General features: G+C 47.5%; 1 protein-coding gene across 3 annotated transcripts in view; it reads left to right on the top strand.

Annotated features, from left to right (window-relative positions):
* The window catches only part of LOC138638756 (cytochrome P450 2K4-like), a 127631-nt gene that overhangs the window by 58375 nt on the left and 43278 nt on the right, over positions 1–25978 (top strand). The window contains exons 1-5 of one of the 3 annotated variants that reach the window (XM_069728316.1): positions 1125–1243; positions 2122–2284; positions 2946–3095; positions 6231–6391; positions 13304–13480. In XM_069728316.1, the coding sequence (XP_069584417.1) occupies positions 2164–2284; positions 2946–3095; positions 6231–6391; positions 13304–13480 (609 nt within the window). In that variant the 5' untranslated portion in view covers positions 1125–1243; positions 2122–2163. Of the gene's footprint in view, positions 1–1124; positions 1244–2121; positions 2285–2945; positions 3096–6230; positions 6392–13303; positions 13481–25978 lie in introns of those variants that run through there. The other 2 variants (XM_069728313.1, XM_069728314.1) reach the window with 2 other exon arrangements.

Here is a 25978-nt window from a genome sequence, read left to right as displayed (position 1 = left end):
TCAGCTTCATCCCGTTAAACTCATCTGGACTCAATAGGAGAAGGTAGAAGGCTTGCTATCTCAGCTGACCTAATCCCGGCCTCAGGCCCTGGATCCTCTTGGGATGGGTTACCATTGAAGGTGGTGACTGCTAGCACATTTCTCAGCCTGGGGCCCCTTCCTGCCATAACAGCTTTATACCCATGGCTGGCAGACTGTCACTATTAACTGCTGCATCATGAGTGAGCTGAGCCAGTAAGTGCCTCACTATATCCTCAATGCTCTGCACTGCACTACACCATAACTCCTCCTCGCTGGAAAACCCATGCTGTCTATTCCTAAACTAATATGCCTATACCCTATCTTTAATGTGCCCCACTATTCTAATCCCACTATTGACCTATGCTATCTATACTTCTATACATAACACACATCACATTATATTACATAAAGAATACAGCAACAATACATTAACATTAGTAAACGTCAAGGTGCAGCACGTAATATATGTGTACATTTTCCACAGGGGGAAAACACCTGACAGACTCTGTCATCTCCTACAACTCAGTACCGTACGCACAACCATAACAATCATTGATGGTTTCTGTCAAACAGTCTTCTCTACTGCCCTTTCTTACAACTATTCGTTACTCATGACTGTTCAAATGTAGGTTCCTATTGGTGGCATAGATAGCACTGTAAGACCATGGAGGGGTAAGGCTCCAAAAAGAGCCTTAATCTGTTTTAGATTCAACAAGCAGAACTGCATGGAGCACTAAATTTCCCATCAAGATGATGGACACAGCAACAAATCTTGATGAACTCCTTTAAAAACCAAGATTATCCACTGGTCATCTTTCGTATCCATTAGAGATGAGTATACTGCAGATAGACAGATTCTTTTTAATTCGGTTGGAAAATGTGATTTCCAGATACAAGAGCATAACAAGTAGACAGGTAAAAAATACATTATCCAAATTGAAACCTCACCTGTCCTGGCATCGGAGCCTTCATTCTTCCTCTGGCTCACTTCCTCCATACGGTTCCAGACTTCTCTTCCTTTTGTAGTCTTCTTCACTCTTTGTTGCTTCACGTGACATTATGTCATGTGTTTCTCCATGACATCATGATCTCACTGGAGTTTTTGCCCGCACCAGAGTTGGCATTGAGTGAAGATAGTAGAGAAGACTTTATCCGGAGGTAAAAAGCAAGCATACGGATGACCAGATAGTTAGCTGGTGAATCAAGAAAGGTAAAATGCAAGGTGAGTATAATCTTTTATTTATTTATTTTTTCTATCCAGACCCTAGATCACTGTTTTCCAATCTCCATTCCTTGCGGCCCCAAACAGAACGTTTTCAGGATTTTCTTAGATGAGAGAACCTGTGGCAATTTCTGTTCCCTTGATAATAATTGCACTACCTGTGAAATACTAAGGAAATCATCAAATCTTGATCTGTTGGGGGCCTTGAGGTGTGGAGTTTGGGAAACACTGCCCTAGACTGAGTCAAACAAAATGGCAGCCAACATGTCACTACTTTGTCTTGATTAAAAAATATTTCAGGTTATGGGTACTAGATTCTGTGATGGGATGTCTGGGGAACTAGCCTTGATGTGGAGTTGGTAAAGAATTGTTCCTCTATGTGCAGCTATTAGTAACTGCCCCATTGGGTTATTGCCTTCTTTTGGATCAACATGTTAGTCTATAGGTTGAACTTGATGGACTTAAGTCTACCTTCAACCTTAAAAACAATAAAACTATGAAAATCTGAGGGTTCAGGTGAATTCAAACATTTTGTTAAATCCACCTCAAACTGATTCACTCAACTCTAGTAACCATCTTATGCTAGATCTGGCACTGTGCTGTGGTTTTCTATTATGAACATACACCAAAAGCTAGATGTGAATAATCTTATTGGGTGTTTAGATGTGATTACATTGGACTTTAGATCTGAAAAATGGGCACAAGGGCTCGTATCTATATTTCTATGACTAAATCCACTAAATGTTAGCTAACCATATTAAGTCTCCCGTGATCTATAACGTCTACTGTAAAGTCTACCTCCTATAATGAGTGAACATAAAAAAAGGGTAAAGCAATTTCAGGAAATTGGTGATTAATAATCATTCTTGTATTCACAGTTGGCTAAGGAGTATGGCCCAGTCTTTAGTATCCAGATAGGAATGTCAAAATCCATCGTCTTATGTGGTTATGATACCATTAAAGATGCTTTAGTCAACAATGCAGACTATTTTTCAGAAAGGCCAGATACACCAGTGTTTGTAGAAACTCTAAAAGGCTATGGTAAGTCTTTGTTTTATTTATAACATTTTTTTTTTATCTTGTTATTATCGATGTTCTCTGTCTTAAATACTTGTCTATTAACTGAAAAAAAAAAACTGCTATACAGAGTTTAACCTCCTTGGAGAACCAGTCATGTTCATGTATTACATCAATATGATCTTGATTTCATAGGGCTTTGTGTCATGCCTCTTTTCTCTTGTGGTAGCACTGAAGATGAGTTGAGTGGCTGCTGATTGGCTATTAAGTTAATGTTTTTTATTGGCACAGAGAGTAGCTTAGGTTCATGGAGAAATCATATGTGGTGGGGTTAGTTTAAACCTTACATATGGAAATATTCTGGACCAGAGGATAGAGGTCTTTGAAGTCCAATACTAGTTCTACCCCTCCTCTATCTACATCTGAACTTAAATATTTGACTGAATTTGAAATCTAAAGAATAATTAGAAAACTCAACTAATTAAAATTATTATAAAAATATATATATTTGGGCTTTCTTCTTTACAGGAGAGTTTTTATTCTCACTGCTATGACTGCCTAATAAGCAGTTTTATTTGGGGTTTTGTTTTGTTTGGGGTTTACCAGAGAATTTCTTGGTTTTGTGATGGGCCAGTCAAGCCTTAAATATCAATTTTAGTACAAATCGCTTGTCCATCATTTTCAGGTGTTGTATTCTCAAATGGAGAGAACTGGAAAGTGATGAGAAGATTCGCAATCTCCACACTACGAGATTATGGAATGGGAAGGAAGACCATAGAGGACAAGATCATTGAGGAGACTGAGTATTTAATACAAAAGCTGAAATCATATGAAGGTGAGTTTTGTTGTATGTCACCTTGAAAAATACTGTGCCTAGGGTTGATCAATTATATATTAAAGCCAAATACAGTGATGTGAAAAAGTGTTTGCCTCCTTCCTGATTTCCTATTCTTTTCCATGTTCGTCACACATGTTCAGATCACCAAACAAATTTAAATATTAGACCAGCCTGACAAAGTGAAGTAGACCAAAGAATCAGGTACAAATAATTGAGGTACAAATAAGAAATAAAACAATTGGGATCTATCACTCTGGAAAAGGTTATTAAGCTATTTCTAAAGTTTTGGGACTCCAGCGAACCACAGTGAGAGCCATTATCCCCAAATGGTGAAAACATGGAACAGTGGTAAACCTTTCCAGGAGTGGCCAGTAGACCAAAATTACTCCACGAGTACAGTGAAGACTCATCCAAGAGGTCACAAAAGATGCCACAACAATATCCAAAGAAATGCAGGCTTCACTTGCCTCAGTTAAGATCAGTGGTCATAACTCCACCATAAGAAAGAGGCTGGGCAAAAATGGCCTGCATGGCAAAATTCCAAGACAAGAACCACTGCTGAGCAGTAAGAGCATAAAGGCTTGTCTTAGCTTTGTCAGAAAACATAATGAAGATCCCTAAGACTTTTGGGAGAAAACTTTGTGGACTGACAAGACAAAAGTTGAATTTTTATGAAGGTGTATATCCCATAACTTCTAATGTAGAAGTAACACAGAATTTCAAAAAAGGATCATCATACCAACAGTAAAATATGGTGGTGGTAATGTCATAGTCTGTGGCTGTTTTGCTGCTTCAGGACCTGGAATACTTTATGTGGTAAGTGAAAAGATGAATTCTGCTATCTACCAAAAAATCCTGAAAAAGAATGTTGGGCCCTCTATTAGTGACCGCAAGCTGAAGCATGCTTGGGTTATGCAGCAAGACAATGGTGCAAAACACCTCTAAATTGCTTAAGAAAAACAAAATTAAGACTTTGGAGTGAACTAGTCAAAGTCCTGATCTTAATCTGATTTAGATGTTGTTGCATGACCTTTAAAAAAGTAGTTCATAAGCTGAAATCCTCCTATGTGGCTGAATCACAGCAATTCTGCTAAGAGGAGAGAGCCAAAATTCCTCCAAGTCGTAAAAGGCTCATTGCCAGTTATCGCAAATGTTTGATTGCTGTTGTTGCTGCTACAGGTGTACCAACCAGTTACTAGGTTTAGGGGCAATCACATTTTCACACTGGGCCCTGTAGGTTCAGATTTCTTTTTCCCCTAATATAGACCTTCATTTAAAAACTGCATTTTTTGTTTACTTGTGTTATCTTTGTTATCTTGTGTTATCTGCCTTCAACACAGTTGACCAACTACAGATCCTCTCCTCCTTTGGGATGAAAGATTTTTCCCTATCTTGGACCTCCTCATACCTTACCAACTGCAGATTTAGCATTTCCTACTACCATACTACCTCTTCATCTCGCCCCCTCTCTGTTGGTGTACCACAAGGCTCTGTCTTTGGGCCCTTACTCTTCTCAATCCATACACTCGGCCTGGGACAACTCATAAGGTCCTATGGCTTCCAGTACCATCTATATGCTGATGACACTCAGATCTACCTCTCTGGCCCAGATGTCACCTCTCTGCTCTCCAGAATCCCAGAGTGCCTTTCAGCCATATCCTCCTTCTTCTCCTCTCGCTTCCTCAAGCTCAATGTGGACAAATCTGAACTAATTATCTTTCCTCCATCTCACATATCATATCTTCCCTACCTGATCTATCTATCAAAATAAATGAAATCACACTGTCCCCTGTCCCCAAAATCCGCTGCCTTGGAGTAACCCTGAATTCTGCCCTGTCCTTCAAACCGCACATCCAAGCTCTCGCCACCTCCTGTCACCTCCAGTTCAAAAATATTTCCAGGATCCGTCCTTTCCTCAACCCTCACTCTACCAAAATGCTTGTGCATGCCCTAATCATCTCCCCCCTCTACTACTGCATCATCCTCCTATGTGGCCTACCTTCTAACACGTTCACACCCCTCCAGTCCATCCTTAACTCTGCTGCCTGACTAATTAATCTCTCTCCTCGCTACACTTCTGCTTCCCCTCTTTGCAAATCCCTTCACTGGCTCCCAATTTCCCAGCATATCCAGTTTAAACTACTAACACTGACCTACAAAGCCATCCATAACCTTTCTCCTCCATATATTTCCAAACTAATCTCTCAATATCTTCCCTCACGTAATCTCTGGTCCTCCCAAGACCTCCTTCTCTCCTCCACGCTTATTCGCTCCTCACCCAATCGCTTCCAAGACTTCTCCCGAATATCCCCCATCCTCTGGAATTCTGTGCCCCAACACATCCGGTTATCCTCCACATTTGGATCCTTCAAAAGAAACCAGAAAACCCACCTCTTCAAAGAAGCTTACAACCTGTAATGACCACACGGCCACCTCAACAACATCGGAGCTACTGCAACCCTCAACCTCCTGTCTCCTTCCCCATAATCCTGTAGAATGTAAGCCTCCATGGGCAGGGTCCTCGCCCCTCTGTACCAGTCTGTCATTGTTAGTTTTGTTTACTGTAAGTGATATTTGTATTTTGATGTAACCCCTTCTCATGTACAGCACCATGGAATTAATGGTGCTATATAAATAAATAATAATAATAATCTTTGTCTAAAGTTTAAATTGCTTGGTGATCTGAAACATTCAAGTATTACAAACATGCAAAAGAATAAGAAATCAAGAAGGGGGCAAACACTTTTACACACCACTGTATGTATATGGTATAAGTACATTTGGGATAAACATCTATTGGAAGAACATGGACCACTGTCGCAGAGGGCTGGTTATCAAGTAACATATTTTGCTAAATTTAAGTTGAAATGAGTTAAGGGATTGATAACAGTCACCTTTGGCTTCCAATTCATTTTTTAATTCTGCCATGTATTGCAAATTGGGATTGCCTATCAAGTATTTATAGTATAACCTGCAAATATAGCGATACAGAAGAATGCACAAATGCTGGTTGAGGTGACATCTCAAGTGTAAATTCAAGATCATGTAATAAAGAAATTAATCAAATATTCAACACATCAATAAAACAAAAAAATATTAAAACTAGTTATATTTTATCCCCTTACTTTTCAGGAAAGCCCTTTGATAATGTCACCGGTATTTATGCTGCTGTAACTAATATAATTGTGTCCATACTCTTGAGCAAAAGATTTGATTATGAGGATCCGACCATACTGCGGCTTATGGGTTTAGTCAAGCAGAATATAAAACTTTTAGCCAGCCCCTGGGTCATGGTAAGTAATTATTCAGGTGTGTGTAAAGGTTCAATCATTAGTGACAATGCCTAATTGATTTTACATTTATCAGAGGTTAATGTGCTAAGTATGCTTTCATGGTAGACTGGGAAGAGCAATTTTTGTGGTGGTCAATGTTAGCATGTAACCATAAGCGTGGTCTAGGTTATTTAAGAATCTGTGTTCAGTCATCTGGAGTCAGTTACAGAGGGCATGTGAGTGTATTGGAGCCTCAGGCTGCCTGTGTATATTACAAAGTCAAGTAAAGATTGAGCATATTTGTCCATTGGAACACTGGTTGAAGGTTACATCTGATTTGGAGGAATCATTGCCCACCCGATGTAGAGAGTGCCTTTTGAAAATGAATCAAAGTGCCTAAAAACTTGTTCTGGACTCAAGAGAGTTGCTCCTATGCAGAGAAGAATGAATTATGCTACTGAGCAACTAACAGCTTCCTGAGAGCTTGAGTCAGATGACCACACTCAAGAGAGCCGAGACACCACACATTTAGAGAGGGACAATTGCTTTTGTTTGTCTATCTTATATTTATTTGTTTTGTTATCTAATGTTCATAGTTTCATTAGAACATATGTTAGGGGTCGAGTTCCTGCCTCTGCACAGGGGGAATCTCGGGCCATCTCCGCTGCGGTCTCCCATTCATCTCCTGCTGCAGTGGAGCTTGCTCAGCAGAGACGTCGATCCCAGCGTCTCGCTTAGTCTGACTCTGTGCTTAGAGTTACTGCTGCGTTTCCTGCTTCTCCCATTGAAGTCAGTGCTGGGCAGCGGCGAGCGGACGTTTCTGGGGCTAAGTCCTGCTTTTTACATTCTGAGCATGCCCAGAGTAAGATCTCTCAGTGGAGATCGAGAGTCACATGATCAGATACTGCAGCTAAGGTCCTTGTAGCTGCTAGGACTAAATCCTGCTTTGCACTCTGAGCATGCCCAGGGCGAGATCTCTCAGTGGAGATCCAGAGTCACATGCTCAGGTGCTGCAGCACTCCATTGGTCCTTCTTTGGAAGGTCCTAAAAGCCTCGCATGGCCGCACAGCCATGCGCTAGTATTGTCTTGTAAATATGTGTGTGTGTTGTGAGTGAAAGTCGCTCTTTAAATAACCCTCCCTATTGAATGTCTGTTCGCGGAAGGTGTATGTTTGCTATCTAGCGCCCGACTTATCCAACAGCACGAAACACACATTACAGCTACCAGTTGCTGTGTCCGCCAGTACGGCGCCGTGCGCTTGCTCTGCGCTTTCCTGACCCAAGCCTGGGTGGTTAGTGGCATCCGTCAGTGCGGCACCGCACGCACTCTTCTGCCTTTATATTACTATTTATGTTCCTCTGACACACCCAGTTGCGGTGTTGTGCCAGCAAGTGTCTAATCGGACTTCAATCCTGTGTAGGGGTTGAGTCCGCTGACTTCTTGCTCGCGCTTTATGTGCGGTACTGCGGTCCTGTGACGCAACAGGATCGCTTCCTTCACGCAGGGTGAAGTTAACCCATGTGTGTATACTTAGTACCGCCATATAGTCCGTCTTACTAGCAGCAGGGTCTTTTACCTGCACGGTGGACCTCGGACGGCGAACGCACCTAATACCATTACACCTTGTACTTGGTGCGTTCCGCCAGTCCTAACATAATACTAGCGCCAAGGTCTGGCTAGTAATGACGGACGATCAGCGTTTACAGCGGTACATCCAGCAGCTGGAGGGAAGGTTGGCGGCTCTTGAGCGTTCAACCTCAGCTGTGGATGTTACTGCTGTCGCTGTTCAGGCAGCAAGTGTGGCTGCAGCTACCTTGTCCACTGCCGCCCCTGTACCGACGCTATCTCGCCTCCCGCTACCAGAGAAATTTTCTGGTGACAGTAAGTCCTGTAGGGGTTTCGTGAGTCAGTGCTCAATACATCTCGAGCTTCTGGCTTCTCGTTTCCCTACAGAGCGGGCTAAGGTGGGCTTTATCGTATCTTTATTGTCGGACAGGGCGTTGCAGTGGGCTACGCCGCTGTGGGAGCGTGGCGATCATGTGGTGCAGAGTGCTCCGTTATTCCTGAGCACTCTGAAACAGGTCTTTCTAGGACCTCGTGTCACCCATGACACGGCGCTCCAACTGTTGGCATTGACTCAGGGCTCGTCCTTGGTCAGCCAGTTTGCCATCCACATCCGCACGCTAGCATCTGAGCTGGAGTGGTCGGATAAGGCCCTTATTCCTATATTTTGGAGGGGGCTGGCTGACCACGTTAAGGACGCCCTGGCCACTAGGGAGATTCCCGCCACACTGGAGGAATTAATAACAGTATCCACTCGTATTGACCTCCGTTTTCACGAGCGGAGGTTAGAGCGAGCCCAGTGTAGGCAGAGGTTTCGGCTGTCTCCCACCTTCACCAAACCTTTGGAATCTCCAGTCCAGGCTCCTGAGTCCCATGAGCCTATGGTAGTGTCACGAGCGGGATCTAAGTCCCGGACCGCTCGTGCACCCCAGGTTTGCCATGTATGCCAACAGTCAGGACATCTTGCCACCAGATGTCTCCAGCGGTCGAGGAAACGTCAGCGTCTAGTGGTAGTAGGTGGAGGTGCACTAGACACGGCGACGTTTGCCTCCAAATTATCCTTTAAGGGGACAATAACATTAGGCTCATCCTCCCACTCGGTAGACCTCTGCGTGGATTCTGGGGCGGAGGGCAATTTTATGTCTTCTGCCTTCGCCCAACGTCACGCAATACCCCTGGTTATGCTACCTCAACCAGTAACGGTACGAGTGGTGAATGGGTCGACACTGCCTGCACAGATAACACATCAGACCATCCCTTTTACTCTGTCCATGTCACCATCCCATCAGGAGATTATATCTCTGCTCATCATTCCTGAGGGGATTGATGAGGTCCTGTTGGGGATACCTTGGTTACGGTACCACTCTCCTCACATCGAGTGGTCCTCAGGCAGAATTCTGGGATGGGGTGAATCATGTGGGGGTAGGTGTCACCGAGAGTGCGTTCAGGTTGCTACTACAGAGGTACCCGCAGATCTATCCTCTCTCCCCAAGCAATATTGGTCGTATGCAGACGTGTTCTCCAAAAAGGCGGCGGAGACCCTTCCACCCCATCGCCCCTATGACTGTCCTATTGATCTCTTGCCTGGTGCTGAGCCTCCCCGGGGTCGAGTCTATCCATTATCTCTCCCGGAGACGGAGGCAATGTCTCAGTACATTCAAGAGAATCTGGCAAGAGGGTTCATCAGGAAGTCAGTGTCACCTGCTGGGGCAGGGTTCTTTTTCGTGCAGAAGAAGAATGGGGAACTACGTCCATGCATAGACTACAGGGGTCTTAACGCTATCACCGTTAAGAACAAGTATCCTTTGCCCTTGATATCTGAGCTTTTCGATAGGCTTCGGGGAGCAAGGGTGTTTACCAAACGAGATCTGCGGGGTGCTTACAACCTGATTCGCATCCGTGAGGGGGACGAATGGAAAATGGCGTTTAACACCAGAGATGGGCACTATGAGTATCTGGTGATGCCCTTCGGGCTCTGTAATGCCCCAGCCGTTTTCCAAGACTTTGTCAACGACATCTTCCGGGATATGCTTTCCACCTCGGTTGTAGTCTATCTGGATGATATTCTCATCTTTTCTCCAGATATTGACTCCCACCGGAGAGATGTTGGCAGAGTCTTCGACCTCCTACGGGCAAACTCTCTTTATGCAAAGTTGGAGAAGTGTATGTTTGAGCAGGAGTCTTTACCGTTCCTGGGCTATATCATCTCCGCCCAGGGATTGGCTATGGATCCTGCCAAACTACAGGCTGTGATGGACTGGCAAGAGCCCCATTCTCTTAAGGCGGTGCAGCGCTTTATGGGGTTCATTAATTATTACCGCCAGTTCATTCCCCACTTCTCAACTCTGGTAGCTCCCTTGGTAGCCCTCACCAAGAAGGGAGCAAATCCCAAAGTGTGGTCTGAAGAGGTCTCCAGGGCCTTTTCTTCTACTAAGTCTCATTTTGCTAGCGCTCACATCCTACATCGTCCCGATGTCGATAAGCTGTTTATAATGGAGGTGGATGCCTCTTCCGTTGGTGCTGGAGCAGTCCTCTTCCAAAAGGATGCTCAAGGTCGGAAGCATCCGTGCTTCTTCTTCTCCAAGACCTTCACACCAGCGGAGAGGAATTATTCCATCGGGGACATGGAGTTGCTAGCGATGAAACTGGCTTTCTCAGAGTGGAGACATCTCTTGGAGGGGGCTTGTTTTCCCTTTCAAGTTTTCACAGACCACAAAAATTTGCTATATTTGCAAACAGCCCAGCGGCTAAATTCTCGCCAGGCCAGATGGTCCTTATTCTTCTCCCAATTCCACTTCACCCTCCATTATCTCGCTGGGGAGAAGAACATTCGAGCTGATGCCCTTTCTCGCTCTGTTGTGTCATCTGAGGAGGAGGAAGTAGAGCCTCGCCTTATTGTTCCTTCTGAGAGCTTGAGAACCGTGGCTCTGGTGTCGCTTGAGTCTGTGCCTTCGGGCAAGACTTTTGTGCCCATAAATTTGCGACCGGAGGTTCTCTCTTGGGCTCATTCCTCCAGGGTGGGTGGACACTTTGGGACAAAAAGGACATCTGAGCTGCTGGCGAGGACGAACTGGTGGCCCCATATGCTCCGAGATGTCAGAGATTACGTTCTGGCGTGTGTCTCATGCGCCAAAAATAAGTCTCCTCGACAACGGCCGTCTGGGTTACTCTATCCCTTGCCGGTGGCAGACAGGCCCTGGGAGATGGTCGGGATGGACTTTGTAGTGGGTTTGCCCAAGTCTCGCGGTTGTACCGTCATTTGGGTTATTACCGATCATTTCTCGAAAATGGTGCATTTGGTGCCGCTCCCACGGTTACCTTCTGCATGGGCCTTGGCAGCGTTGTTCATAAGACACATCTTCCGCCTACACGGCATGCCAGACAAAATTGTCAGTGACCGGGGTCCCCAGTTTGCGTCTCGGTTCAGGAGAGAGCTTGGTCGTCTTCTCAGCATTGAAATAAATCTCTCTTCCGCATATCATCCCGAGACGAATGGGTTGGTAGAGAGGGCCAATCAGACTCTGGTCACATATCTACAACATTTTGTTTCTGCCAGGCAGGATGACTGGGCATCTTTATTACCATGGGCAGAGTTCGCCCTTAATAACGCTGTAGCCGACTCCACTGGTCAGACACCTTTCCTCCTTAATTACGGCCAGCATCCGCGGGTTCCTGTGCCTATGCCCGTGTCCTCTGCTGACTCCAGGGTGGCAGACTGGGCAGTGGAGGCACGGGACATTTGGGACCGCACTCAGGATGCCATTCGGGCCTCAAAGGAGAGAATGAGGTCCTCCGCCGATGCACATCGGCGCCCTGCCCCGACCTTTGCTCCTGGCGATTTAGTGTGGCTCTCCGCCCGTAACATCAGGCTGCATGTAGAGTCCACTAAGTTTGCACCTCGCTACTTGGGTCCCTTCAAGGTCCTCGAAAAAGGTTAATCCTGTGGTCTACCGTCTGGCCCTTCCTCCACGCCTTGGTATCACCGACACCTTTCATGTGTCCCTCCTTAAGCCCGTATACATGTCCCGGTTTTCTGAGTCATCTGCCGGGACATCGGGTTCATCTACGGATGATTACGAGGTGAGCGCTATTTTGGGGCACAAGGTGGTACGTGGTTAAAAAATTCTATTTGGTGGATTGGAAGGGTTATGGCCCTGAGGACAGGTCCTGGGAGCTTGCTGAGCACATTCGGGCTCTGCAGCTCATTGCTGCCTTTGAACGCAGCGAGGCCCAAGGAGGGGGGGCCCTAGGAGGGGGGGTAATGTTAGGGGTCGAGTTCCTGCCTCTGCACAGGGGGAATCTCGGGTCATCTCCGCTGCGGTATCCCATTCTTCTCCTGCCGCAGTGGAGCTTGCTCAGCAGAGACGTTGATCCCAGCGTCTCACTCAGTCTGACTCTGTGCTTAGAGTTACTGCTGCGTTTCCTGCTTCTCCCATTGAAGTCAGTGCTGGGCAGCGGCGAGCGGACGTTTCTGGGGCTAAGTCCTGCTTTTTACATTCTGAGCATGCCCAGAGTAAGATCTCTCAGTGGAGATCGAGGGTCACATGATCAGATACTGCAGCTAAGGTCCTTGTAGCTGCTAGGACTAAATCCTGCTTTGCACTCTGAGCATGCCCAGGGCGAGATCTCTCAGTGGAGATCCAGGGTCACATGCTCAGGTGCTGCAGCACTCCATTGGTCCTTCTTTGGAAGGTCCTACACATGCTGCAGCTATTTAAGCCTCGTATGGCCGCACAGCCATGCGCTAGTATTGTCTTGTAAATATGCGTGTGTGTTGTGAGTGAAAGTCGCTCTTTAAATAACCCTCCCTATTGAATGTCTGTTCGCGGAAGGTGTATGTTTGCTATCTAGCGCCCGACTTATCCAACAGCACGAAACACACATTACAGCTACCAGTTGCTGTGTCCGCCAGTACGGCGCCGTGCGCTTGCTCTGCGCTTTCCTGACCCAAGCCTGGGTGGTTAGTGGCGTCCGTCAGTGCGGCACCGCACGCACTCTTGTGCCTTTACATTACTATTTATGTTCCTCTGACACACCCAGTTGCGGTGTTGTGCCAGCAAGTGTCTAATCGGACTTCAATCCTGTGTAGGGGTTGAGTCCGCTGACTTCTTGCTCGCGCTTTATGTGCGGTACTGCGGTCCTGTGACGCAACAGGATTGCTTCCTTCACGCAGGGTGAAGTTAACCCATGTGTGTATACTTAGTACCGCCATATAGTCCGTCTTACTAGCAGCAGGGTCTTTTACCTGCACGGTGGACCTCGGACGGCGAACGCACCTAATACCATTACACCTTATACTTGGTGCGTTCCGCCAGTCCTAACAACATATTCTTCAAGGTTTTTTCTTTTTCTTTTCATGTATGCTGAAGCTGTACAACAGTTTTCCATTTCTTGTGAAATGGCTGCCTGGACCACATAAAACTATTTTCGAAAATTTTAAGGAACTTAATAACTTCATAACAAAAACATTTACGAAACAGAAGAAAGAGCTGGATGTGAATGACCAAAGGAACCTCATCGATGCCTTCTTGGCCCAGCAGCAGGAGGTACAATGAACATTTTACCAGTTTATAAAATGTAATATTATAAAAAAAAGTAATATACAAAAAGACAAAAGTAGAAAATGTAACAAAAACCTGACACAACATGGTGAATTCATTATGCAAACAACATAACCAAGTAAGAATCATGTTCACAATACTCTGCGAAACATACGAAATGACTCACCCTCAATGAGGCCTCCAATGGTCCTCAGTACGGACATACCACTCATCCTCTGACTGAAAAAGTGGTAATTTAAGATAAAGAGTTTTTTAGCCAATTTTCCATTGTCTGTAAAATTATTTATTTTGCACAGCAAAGTACTTGTAAAAAACTTGTTAGATTAGCCCAAAAATTTGGCACAAACTGCTAATTAAGTCTTCAAGAACCAACCCCTCAAAGGTTCCTTGTTGATCAAAGCAAATACTTCTTAGGAAGTGGTTAGAGCTTGGAGGACTTCTCAGAGGGGGGTAAGTCATGTTGGGAAATCGAATGCTTCTTTTTTTATATATTACTGGAGCTATTGCCTATAGCTGAGAGCAAGATCTTGAATAAATGGTCGGACCTTCAGAGGTCTTGGGAAAATGTACAGTATATTACAAAATGCATCTGCCAGGCAAAAGGAAATTAATAGAAATATGTCATGTAAATTTTATTAACCATTGATAGAATAGGTTGAACTCATTCAATTCATGATCCTGAGAACCATTAGGCTTCAAATTCTACAGTAGCACAGTATCTGAAACCAGAAGAATAAAGAATTTTTTACAAAGCAGAAGGAAAATAATCTCTAGTCTAACATTGCAGCAAAGTTATTGCACATGATATCAGAGCTATGATCTTATACAATTCCAGAAACTCATTGACTTTCCTTCTCAGAAGTGTTTCATTTCACATTAAAGGTTATGAACATCTTTGACATGTGTTTGCTTTTCATTAATAAAATTGCAGCCAGTTTCAGTCTGCAATCTTCTCTCTTTCATTCATTTTAAGATCCCCAATATACAGGTTGTTTCAAGTTTCCGGTTTTTCTGTTATGGGTGTGACGAGCGAATATGTTCAGAATCAGTCACCGAATCAGAATTTACCATATTCGTGCCATATCAGTACCATATTTGTGCAGAATTTATGTTTTATGATCGGTTCTGAACATATTCGGTCATTTCTGCTCCCATTGACGTTCAGATGTGATCGGAGAATATTACAAAAACAATATTCGTCGCCAATCCTAATCGGAAAATTTTTTTTGAAAAATTTGCTCAACTCTAGCGCTTACCACCTTTTCTGTAGCATGCTTTATCTGCCCTACCTGACAATGCACATGCTACAACTACCTCCTCTCCCTGCTGATTTCTCTTATTTGAAAAAAGAGAACGAAGAGCAGAAAGATCAATCAGAAGCAGAAGATCTGTAACATTTTTCAGATTAATCAGCTGGGAAAGTGATAATCTACCAGAGAAAAATGCTGCACTATTTTTACAGAAGATTACACATGTTGTAGAAAGTTGTGCACCACTCCATCAGGAAGCAAAATGAAGAATACAAATAAAATATGTGTGAATAGCTATCCTATTGAAAATTGTGTTTAAGTCAGAATGGTTGTGAGTCGAAATGTGCTGCTTCCACAGTTCAAAGAGCTATGGAGGAGATTTAGTTTTACAAATAGAGAACGGACAGTGGACTATTGGATGACATAAAGACCTTAATCCTAAACCTGGAAAGTCATTTAAATAAGGTTCAGGGTGTTGACTTCCTTCTTTTACGATTTACTTTGATAATCTAGGTTTACCTTGCTTACTCAGGATAGTATGCCATAGCCTTGGAACAAGCTTAAAGGAGTTGTCAATCATTACGTTTCCATACTCCTGGTCAAGTTTCCTGCTGTTTTCTTGACCTCCTGATGGGAACATACATAACCTCTGAAGATAATCTGTGACTTAGTCAGTATAAAGAAATTAAAGCTAGGATAACACAGTTTCCATTATATTAGAAATACGGTTTGACCTAGAGAATAGGCTAGAAAAATTTTAAAGCTCCACCGATGGTGGCTCAGGTTACCAAGCCCATGAACTTTGGACATGGACGGTGGATTTGTGAACAGTCAGTTGAGAAAGGTGATGGTGGAACTTGTGAATAGCGAATACGTGCTACTGGGTTTCTTGTCTCAATGATGTACGTTGTCGAATAATTTCAGGATCAGTGATACTTTGTCTTAAGGTTGAGTTTATTAACGAGAAATTGGGTCTGTGTCCTAGGAATGACAGAAGATGGTTACTTCCAGTAATAATACTCTAGATTAGTGTTGAGCATTCCGATACCGCAAGTATCGGGTATCGGCCGATATTCGCGGTATCGGATTTCCGATACCGAGTTCTGATACTTTCAGTATATCGGAAACCGGAATCGGAAATTCCCATCATGCAAACTCCCGTTTTTTTTAAATCAGCCAATGAGGAATGATTTGAAGTGTGGGCACATCCTGTCCTGCATGGTGGGCATGCAACTACTGGCATGGCTGTGATTGGCTGCTGAAATGATGTCACAACGCCCTATAAAAGTCGCCGCCGCCATTTTGGGCTCACTCTGCTGTGAATTCAATTAGGGACAGGACGCTGTGTTCTGACTGTGGGCCAGTTTAGAGATTGCGATTTGCTTAATTGTGCTTAATCCAGGCTAAATTAGCAACCGCTGTGTGTTCACCTTGCTTTTGCCTTGCAGCGCTGTTCACAGCTGTCTGCAAGGTCTGTGTGTGTGAGTGCAACTCGCTCTGTTGTCTGTCCATAGCCACTCCATAAAATAAGTGTTTCTTATACCTGTTAGCAGCTGTTCAGGAAAAAGCACACTAAGCCGTTAGTACTTTTCTGCCTATCTTTATCAGTCTATCACGATGAAGAAGGCAGGGAGTAAGGCACGTGGGCGTGGGCGTGGAGCAGGGAGAGGATGTGGGGATTCTGCGCCAGCTGCAGGCACCGGTGACTCATCATCCCCCAGTTTTAGCAGGGAGCAGACCTTCATGCGCAGCTTTGTCGGAGCTCGCCGTACCCCGCTGCTGCGGGACGAACAAATTCAAGCCGTTGTCGGATGGATGGCAGCTAACGCATCGACTTCAATTAGTGCCACATCCTCTCAGGCACAGAGCACTGAAGAGCAACCATCTGTCTCTTCACCACCTGCCAAATTGCCCAGGCAGTCAGAGAGCCCAGGACAGGAGCCATCTCTACTTCTGTTCTCTGAATCTCTTGGCTTGGAGACAGGGGGCCAGCCAAGCAGCGTTAGAGAATCAGAAGAAGACGCTGTATGCAGTGATGCCCAACAGCTTTGTCTCTCTGAATCAGAAGAGGCGGGTGGGACAGTGCCTCTGGTTACAACTTCTCAGTATGCATCAGATGATGAGACTTAGGTGCCAGTTTCTGGTGCGTACTGTGCTGCCGAGACTACCCAGGAGAAGCAGTTGGTGGAAGAGGGTAGCGTAGATGAGGTCCTCGACCTATCATGGTGTGAGGAACAGGAAGGTGGTGGGAGAGATTCCCCGAACAGCTGGGAGAGGGAGGGGGAAGACTGCGGTGTCTGTAGCCTCCACTTCGGCACTTCACCCATTAGGAGCATGCCTCTTCCAAAAGCCAAAGCGGGCGCTCCCAAGACTTGCAGTGCCTGGTCCTTTTTTGACACAGTTGCAGATGACATTTGCTTTGTCAAATGCAAGCTATGTCGTCAGAAAATCAAATGATGTAGAAATGTCAGCCACCTCAATACCTCAAACATGTGGAAACATGTGCGGACCAAGCACGCGGTGGAGTTACAAAAACACACTGAAGATCTAGGCCAACCTACAGTGGCACCTACCACTTCTTCAGCTCGTGTTGTTGCCTCTTCCTCCAGCTCACACACTGCTGGTTCGGCTTTCTCACAAGATCGCCATGGAAGAACCTCTGGCACTGTTGTCCAGAGACCCAGTGTAATTCCACCCACAGCACCACGTTCCCAGTCATCCTCACACTCCCTGCCCAGTCTACAGCCATCAGTAGCACAGGTATGGGAGAAAAGGTGGCCATTCTCGGCAAACCACCCACGAGCACAGGCTCTGAATGCAGGCATTGCAAAACTTCTGTCACTTGAAATGCTCTCATTCAGGCTGGTGGAGACTGACAGCTTCCGTAACTTGATGGCAATGGCAGTCCCACAATACAATGTGCCCAGCCGCTTTTATTTCAGCAGGCAAGCCGTCCCTGCCCTGCAAAAGCATGTGGAGGGAAACATCAAACATGCGCTACTAAACGCCGTTAGTAGCAAGGTCCACCTTGCGTGGATCAGTCACCATGGACAGGGACGATACCTTTCCCTCACTGCTCATTGGGTCAATGTTGTGGAGACAGGTACAGAAATGGCGAATGGCGCTGTACGTGTACTGCCAACGCCAAGGATTGCAGGAATCCAGTCTGTGCACATTGACTCCTCCTCATACTCCAGTTCCTCAGAATCATCGCTGCAGGAGCCGTCACGGTCTACCTCCACATTGACTCGTGAACGCTTACCTGTTACAACCGATATGAGCACAGCTGTGGCCAAACGTCAACAGGCCGTACTTAAATTAATTTCTTTGGGGAATCGAAGCCACACAGTGCAAGAGCTCTGGAATGCCATCAATTCTGAGAGCGACGTGTGGTTTGCGCCAGCGAATCTCCAGCCAGGCATGGTAGTGTGTGATAATGGCCGAAATCTGGTGGCAGCTCTGGGCCTTGGCAACCTCACTCACATCCCATGTCTGCCACATGTGCTCAATTTGGTTGTGCAGAGTTTTCTGAGGGACTATCAGGATCTTGATGCACTGCTGCACAATGTCCGCCTTGAGTGTGCTCACTTGCGGCATTCCAGCATGGCCAGATCGCGCATTGCAACTCTGCAGCGCCGATTCCGTCTTCCGGAACATCGCATCATATGTGACCACCCCACCAGGTGGAATTCCATGTTACATATATTGGAGCGGTTGTGTGAGCAGCAGCCAGCAGTAATGGAGTACCAGCTGCATCAGGTGCAAAAAAGTCGCAGTGCGCGCCGTTCAGACTTCACAACCACTGAGTGGGCCACTATGAAGGACATCTGCCAGGTTTTGCGGGCCTTTGATGAATCCACGCAGATGGCGAGTGCAGATGATGCACTAGTCAGCATGACTGTGCCCCTTATCTGCCTGCTTGAAAGAACCCTGCAAGCGCTAAGGGATGAGGTGGTGGAAGAGGTTGAGGATGAGGAATCTGAAATGCCATTGGCTTCTGGACAGTCTGCGCGACGTGGTTCCTCACAAAGGACTAGGCAGGGGACCTTTTGTGAGGAGGATGAGGAGGAGTCAATGGAGGAGGAAGACATCTTTCCAGAGGAGGGAGTTACACAAATCTCCAGTAGTCAGTATGTAGAGCAAGGGTGGGGTGATGCAGAGCAGACAGACATCACGCCTCTAGCAGGGGGCAGCATTTCTTGGCCAGTTGGCAGTCTGCAGCACATGGTTGATTTCATGTTGCAGTGCCTGAGAAATGACCGTCGCATCGCCCACATTCTTACCACAGCTGATTATTGGGTGTACACCCTCCTCGATCCGCGCTACAGGGACAATTTGCAAACCCTCAAACCACCGTTGCAGCGGGAGCGTAAAATGCGGCTGTACCAAGACACACTGGTGCAGTCCATCATCTTCTCCAGTCCAATCGAGAGAAGTGCTGCGCCTGCTACTGCTAGTGCTTTACAAAGCAGCTCTGTGCGTAGAGGCAGTGGAGGAATCTCTTCACAAAGAGGGAGCAGAAGCAGTGGCTCAGCACAAGTCAAGACCAGTCTGTTCCAACAGTGGAAAAGTTTTGTGTGCCCGCCACAAATGTCTACACCATCACTGACAGATCCAGTCAGCTGGAGGCCACGTTTCCGTCAGATGGTGACAGACTACATGTCTTGCACTCTCAGCATACTCCCAGACGGCTCTTCCCCCTTCAAGTTTTGGGTCACTAAGCTGGATACATGGCCAGAGCTTAGCCACTATGCATTGGAGGTGCTGGCTTGCCCTGCTGCCAGTGTATTATCGGAACGCATCTTTAGTGCTGCAGGTGGTGTACTAACAGACCGTCGCATGCGACTATCCTCCGATAATGTTGACCGGCTCACTTTCTTGAAAATGAACAAGGCCTGAATCTTACAAGAAATTGCCACTTCTCTTACCGATTAATTAATTGGTTCCCAACAGTATCCAGGTCTCCAGCTGTGTTCATGTTTCAACCACCTGAACTTTAATCCCTGGGCTCCAACACCGCTTGTTGCTGCCGAGAAGTGTTGGCTGCACAGACAACACATGACCCAGTGTTATTGGGTTTCAATAACGTCCGCTGATCCTCTGCTGTGTATCCGGCAACGTGTCCAGCGACCGCCACGCTGGCACTACATCAGCAATTAAAGGGAACCTGTCCCCCCCCAGGCATTTGTAACTGAAAGAGTCACCTTGTGTAGCACTAATGCTGCACAAGGAACAGGTGGCTCTTTTAGTTCTGCTTCTTGCACACACTGCACTTAACACTTATAAAATATGTGTCCCCTCATACCGTGAATCCGTCCCGGATGTGGGACTTTCCTTTGCAATGAGACGTAGCACAGCCGGCATTCATACCTCCATGGTGCCAAGCGCCGCCTCCTCAGCGTTGATTGCATCTGTCCCAGAGCCTGCGCTGTTATGTTTAACCTTGGGCATGCACAGTTAGCGCTGCCCATCTTCTGACATCATTTGATGTCATGCTGGCTGTGCCTGTGCGGCCGCGCTGCCAGAGATCACGCTACGCAGTGCCTTCTGATTTAGTCACACTGTGGGGCTGGGATTCCTGGGCATCTGCAGTGCATATCTTCGCCTATCTCTCATCTCCCTCCACCTTCTACAGACAGTGTAGCGTCAGCTGATCCCAATTCACATGCCACGGCCGTGACGCCGCACACTCTGAAGAAGGCAGATGGAGAGCAGTGAGAGGCAAAGATATGCACTGCCCATGCCCAGGAATCCCAGCCCCGCAGTGGGACTAAATCAGAAGACACTGCGAGGCGGTCTCTCTGGCGGTGCGGCCGCACAGGCACAGTTAGCATGACACCAAATGATGTTAGAAGACGGGCAGTGCTAACTGCGCATGGCCAAGGTTTAACATAACAGCGCAGGCTCCGTGACAGATTCAAGCAACGTTGATGAGGCGGCACCCGGCGGCATGGGGGTATGAATACCGGCTGTGCTTGGTCTCATCACGACGGAAAGTACCACCTATGGGACGGTATCACTGTATCAGGGGACACATTTTATTAGTGTATAGTTCACCGTGTGCAAGGAGCATAACGAAAAGAACCACCTTGTCCTTGTAAACCATTAGTGCTGCACAAGTTGGCTCTTTCAGTTGCTAACGCATGGGGGGTTAAAGGTTCACTTTAAACTTGATCCAATTAGGCCTCGGCCTACACTCTGCTCCTGCTGCTGTCCCTGGGCTCTAACACCGCCAGTTGGTGCCTGGAAGTACTGTTCACACAGTCAACAGTCGCTCCTCTGTTATTGGGGTTCAGTAACGTCAGCTGCTCCCCAGCTGTGTGTGTGGCAATACCTCATATCTGCTCCTCCTGCTGTCCCTGGGCTCTAACACCGTCAGTTGGTGCCTGGAAGTGCCGGCTGCACAGTAAACACTTGCTGACATGTTATTGGGTTTCAATAACGTCAGCTGATTCCCAGCTGTGTGTGTGGCAAAACCTCCTATCTGCTCCTCCTGCTGTCCCTGGGCTCTAACACCGCCAGTTGGTGCCTGGAAGTGCTGTCCGCACAGTCAACAGTCGCTCCTCTGTTATTGTGGTTCAGTAACATCAGCTGTTCCCCAGCTGTGTGTGTGGCAATACCTCATATCTGCTCCTCCTGCTGTCCCTGGGCTCTAACACCGTCAGTTGGTGCCTGGAAGTGCTGGCTACACAGTAAACACTTGCTGCTGTGTTATTGGGTTTCAGTAACGTCAGCTGATTCCAAGCTGTGTATCTGGCAAAACCTCCTATCTGCTCCTCCTGCTGTCCCTGGGCTCTAACACCGCCAGTTGGTGCCTGGAAGTGCTGTCCGCACAGTCAACAGTCGCTTCTCTGTTATTGGGGTTCAGTAACATCAGCTGTTCGCCAGCTGTGTGTGTGGCAATACCTCATATCTGCTCCTCCTGCTGTCCCTTGGCTTCAACACTGTCAGTTGTTGCCCAAAAGTGATGGCTGCACAGAAAAAATCACTAGTTCACGTGTCAGTGGGGTTCAGCAACGCCAGCTGTTCCTCTGCTGTGTAGTTGGCAACGTGTCCAGCAAAAGCCACGCTGGCACGATAACAGACATTTACCTGCCTCCAGTGCAGGCTTCGGTCTACACTCTGCTCCTCCTGGATTCCCTGGGTTTCAACACTGTCAGTTGTCGCCCGGATGTGCTGGCTGCACAGAAAAAAACACTCGCTCACGTGTCAGTGGGATTCAGCAACGCCAGCTGCTCCCCTGCTGTGTAGTCAGCAACATGTCCAGCAAAAGCCATGCTGGCACAATAACAGACATTTACCTGCCTTCAGTGCAGGCTTCGGCCTACACTCTGCTCCTCCTGGATTCCCTGGGTTTCAACACTGTCAGTTGTTGCCCGGAAGTGCTGGCTGCACAGAGAAAAACACTCTCTCACGTGTCAGTGGAGTTCAGCAACGCCAGCTGTTCCCCTGCTGTGTAGTCGGCAACGTGTCCAGCAAAAGCAACGCTGGCACAATAACAGACATTTACCTGCCTCGAGCGCAGGCTTTGGCCTACACTCTGCTCCTCCTGGATTCCCTGGGATTCAACACTGTCAGTTGTCGCCCGGAAGTGCTGGCTGCACAGAAAAAAACACTCACGTGTCAGTGGGGTTCAGCAACGCCAGCTGTTCCCCTGCTGTGTAGTCGGCAACGTGTCCAGCAAAAGCCACGCTGGCACAATAACAGTCATTTACCTGCCTCCAGTGCAGGCTTCGGCCTACACTCTGCTCCTCCTGGATTCCCTGGGTTTCAACACTGTCAGTTGTTGCCCGGACGTGCTGGCTGCACAGAAAAAAACACTCTCTCATGTGTCAGTGGGGTTCAGTAATGTCAGCTGATCCCCAGCTGTGTATCCGGCAATGTGTCCAGCGACCGCCACGCTGGCACTACAACAGCAATTAAAGGGAACCTGTCCCCTCCTCCCAGGCGTTTGTAACTGAAAGAGCCACCTTGTGTAGCAGTAATGCTGCACAAGGAACAGGTGGCTCTTTTAGTTATGCTTCTTGCACATGCTGCACTTAACACTTATTAAATACTAGATTGTGGCCCGATTCTAACGCATTGGGTATTCTAGAATATGCATGTCCCCGTAGTACATGGAGAATGATGATTCCAGAATTCACGGCAGATTGTGTCCGTCGCTGATTGGTCGAGGCAACCTTTATGACATCATTGTCGCCATGGCAACCATTATGACATCTACGTCGATACTGTGCCCATCGCTGAATCAGAAATGTGGGATTTCTACGTCCTTTATGACATCATCGTCGCTGTGCCCGTTGCTGATTGGTCAAGGTCTGGCGGCCTCGACCAATCAGAGACGCGGGATGTCTACGTCCTTTATGACATCATCGTCGCTGTGCCCGTCGCTGACAGACAGACAGACAGACAGACGGAAAAACCCTTAGACAATTATATATATAGATGTGTCACCTCATACCGTGAATCCATCCCGTAGGTGGGACTTTCCTTTGCAATGAGATGCAGCACAGTCGGCATTCATACCTCCATGGTGCCGAGCGTCGCCTCCTCAGCATTGTTTACATCTGTCCCGGAGCCTCCACTGTTATGTTTAACCTTGGGCATGCACAGTTAGCGCTGCCCATCTTCTGACATCATTTGATGTCATGCTGGCTGTGCCTGTGTGGCCGCGCTGCCAGAGATCACGCCACGCTGTGTCTTCTGATTTAGTCACACTGTGGTGCTGTGATTCCTGGGCATGCGCAGTGCATATCTTCGCCTCTCACTCTTCTCCCTCTGCCTTCTACAGACAGTGTGGTGTCAGCTGATCCCAATTCACATGCCACGGCCGTGACGCCGCACACTCCGAAGAAGGCGGATGTAGAGTAGGGAGAGGCGAATATATGCACTGCGCAGGCCCAGGAATCCCATCCCCGCAGTGGGACTAAATCAGAAGACACTGTGAGGCGGGTTCTCAGGCGGCGCGGCCACACAGGCACAGTTAGCATGGCACCAAATGATGTTAGAAGATGGGCAGCGCTAACTGCGCATGGCCAAGTTTTAACATAACAGCGCGGGCTCCGTGACAGATTCAAGCAACGCTGATGAGGCGGCACCCGGCGGCATGGGGGTATGAATGCCGTCCCATCACGATGGAAAGTACCACCTGTCGGACGGTATCACGGTATCTGGGGACACATTTTATAAGTGTTTAGTTCACCGTGTGCAAGGAGCATAATGAAAAGAACCACCTTGTCCTTGTGCACCATTAGTGCTGCACAAGTTGGCTCTTTCAGTTGCTAACGCATGGGGGGTTAAATGTTCACTTTAAACTTGATCCAATTAGGCCTCGGCCTACACTCTGCTCCTCCTGCTGTCCCTGGGCTCTAACACTGCCAGTTGGTGCCTGGAAGTGCTATCCGCACAGTCAACAGTCACTCCTCTGTTATTGGGGTTCAGTAACGTCAGCTGTTCCCCTGCTGTGTAGTCGGCAATGTGTCCAGCAAAATCCACCCTGGCACAATAACAGACATTCAAATGCCTCCAGTGCAGACTTCGGCCTACACACTACTCCTCCTACTGTCCCTGGGCTCCAACACCGCTGGTTGCTGCCCGGAAGTGCTGTTTGCACAGAGCCAAACACCTCGCCACTGTGTTAGTGGGCATCAGTAACGCCTGCTGCTCCCCTGCTGTGTATCTGGCAATGTTTCATGCAACCGCCATGCTGGCACAATAACAGACATTCAAATGCCTCCAGTGCAGGCTTTGGCCTACACACTGCTCCTCCTGCTGTCCCTGGGCTCCAACACCGCTGGTTGCTGCCCGGAAGTGCTGTTTGCACAGAGCCAAACACCTCGCCACTGTGTTAGTGGGGTTCAGTACCGCCTGCTGCTCCCCTGCTGTGTATCCGGCAATGTGTGCAGCAAAAGCCACGATGGCACAATAACAGACATTCTAATGCCTCCGGTCCAGGCTTCGGCCTACAGACTGCTCCTCTTTGATTTCCTGGGCTCCAATACCGCCAGTTGGTGCCCGGAAGTGCTGGCTGCACAGAAAACACTTGCTGCCATTTTCTTGGGTTTCAGTAATGTCTGCTGATTCTCAGTTGTGTATCCAGCAACGTGTCATGCGACCGCCACGTTGTCACAACAACAGCAATTAATGGAAACCTGTCCCCCCTCTCAGGCGTTTGTAACTCAAAGAGCCACCCTGTGCAGCACTAATGCTTCACAAGGAACAGGTGGCTCTTTTAGTTATGCTCCTTGCAGACGCTCCACTTAACACTTATAAAATATGTGTCCCCTCATACTGTGAAACCGTCCCGTAGGTGGGATTTTCCTTTGCAATTAGATGCAGCACAGCCGGCATTCATACCCCAATGATACCGAGCGCCGCCTCCTCAGCATTGTTTGCATCTATCCCAGAGCCTGCGCTGTTATGTTTAACCTTTGGCATGCACAGTTAGCGCTGCCCGTCTTCTGACAGCATTTGATGTCAGGGTGACTGCGCCTGTGCGGACGCGGTGCCCAATATCCCGCCCCGTAGTGTCTTCTGATTTAGTCACAATGCGGGGCTGGGATTCATGGGCATGCGCTGTGCATATCTTCGCCTCTCACTCATCTCCTTCAGCCTTCCTCAGACTGTGCGGCGTCATGGCCGTGGCATGTGATTTGGGCTCAGCTGACGACGCACACTCTGAGGAAAGCAGAAGGAGATGAGTGAGAGGCGAAGATAGGCACTGCGCAAGGCCATGCATCCCAGCCCGGAAGTGTAATCTGATTTAGTCATACTGCGGGGCTGGGATTCATGTGCATGTACAGTGCATATCTTTGCCTCTCACTCATCTCCTTCAGCCTTCCTCAGACTGTGTGGCGTCACGGCCGTGGCATGTGATTTGGGCTCAGCTGATGACGCACACTCTGAAGAAGGCAGATGGAGAGGAGTGAGAGGTGAAGATAAGCACTGCGCATGGCCATGAATAACAGTCCCACAGTGTGACAAAATCAGAAGACACTGCGTGGTGGGATCTCGGGCAGCGCTGCCGCACAGGCGCAGTCATCCTGACACCAAAAGATGTCAGAAGATGGGCAGCGCTAACTGCGCATGGCCAAGGTTTAACACAACTGCGCGGGCTCTGTATAGATTCAAACAATGCTGAGGAGGCGGCGCCTGGCACCAAAGGGGTATAAATGCCGGCTGTGCTGCGTCTCATTATGAAGGAAAGTCCCACCTCCGGGACGGTTTCACGGTA

This window comes from Ranitomeya imitator, chromosome 5 (genome assembly GCF_032444005.1).
Source record: "Ranitomeya imitator isolate aRanImi1 chromosome 5, aRanImi1.pri, whole genome shotgun sequence".
In the NCBI taxonomy this organism is placed as follows: Eukaryota; Metazoa; Chordata; class Amphibia; order Anura; family Dendrobatidae; genus Ranitomeya; species Ranitomeya imitator.
Note: the sequence above shows the minus strand (reverse complement) of the source record. Positions and strands in the feature narration are given on the sequence as shown.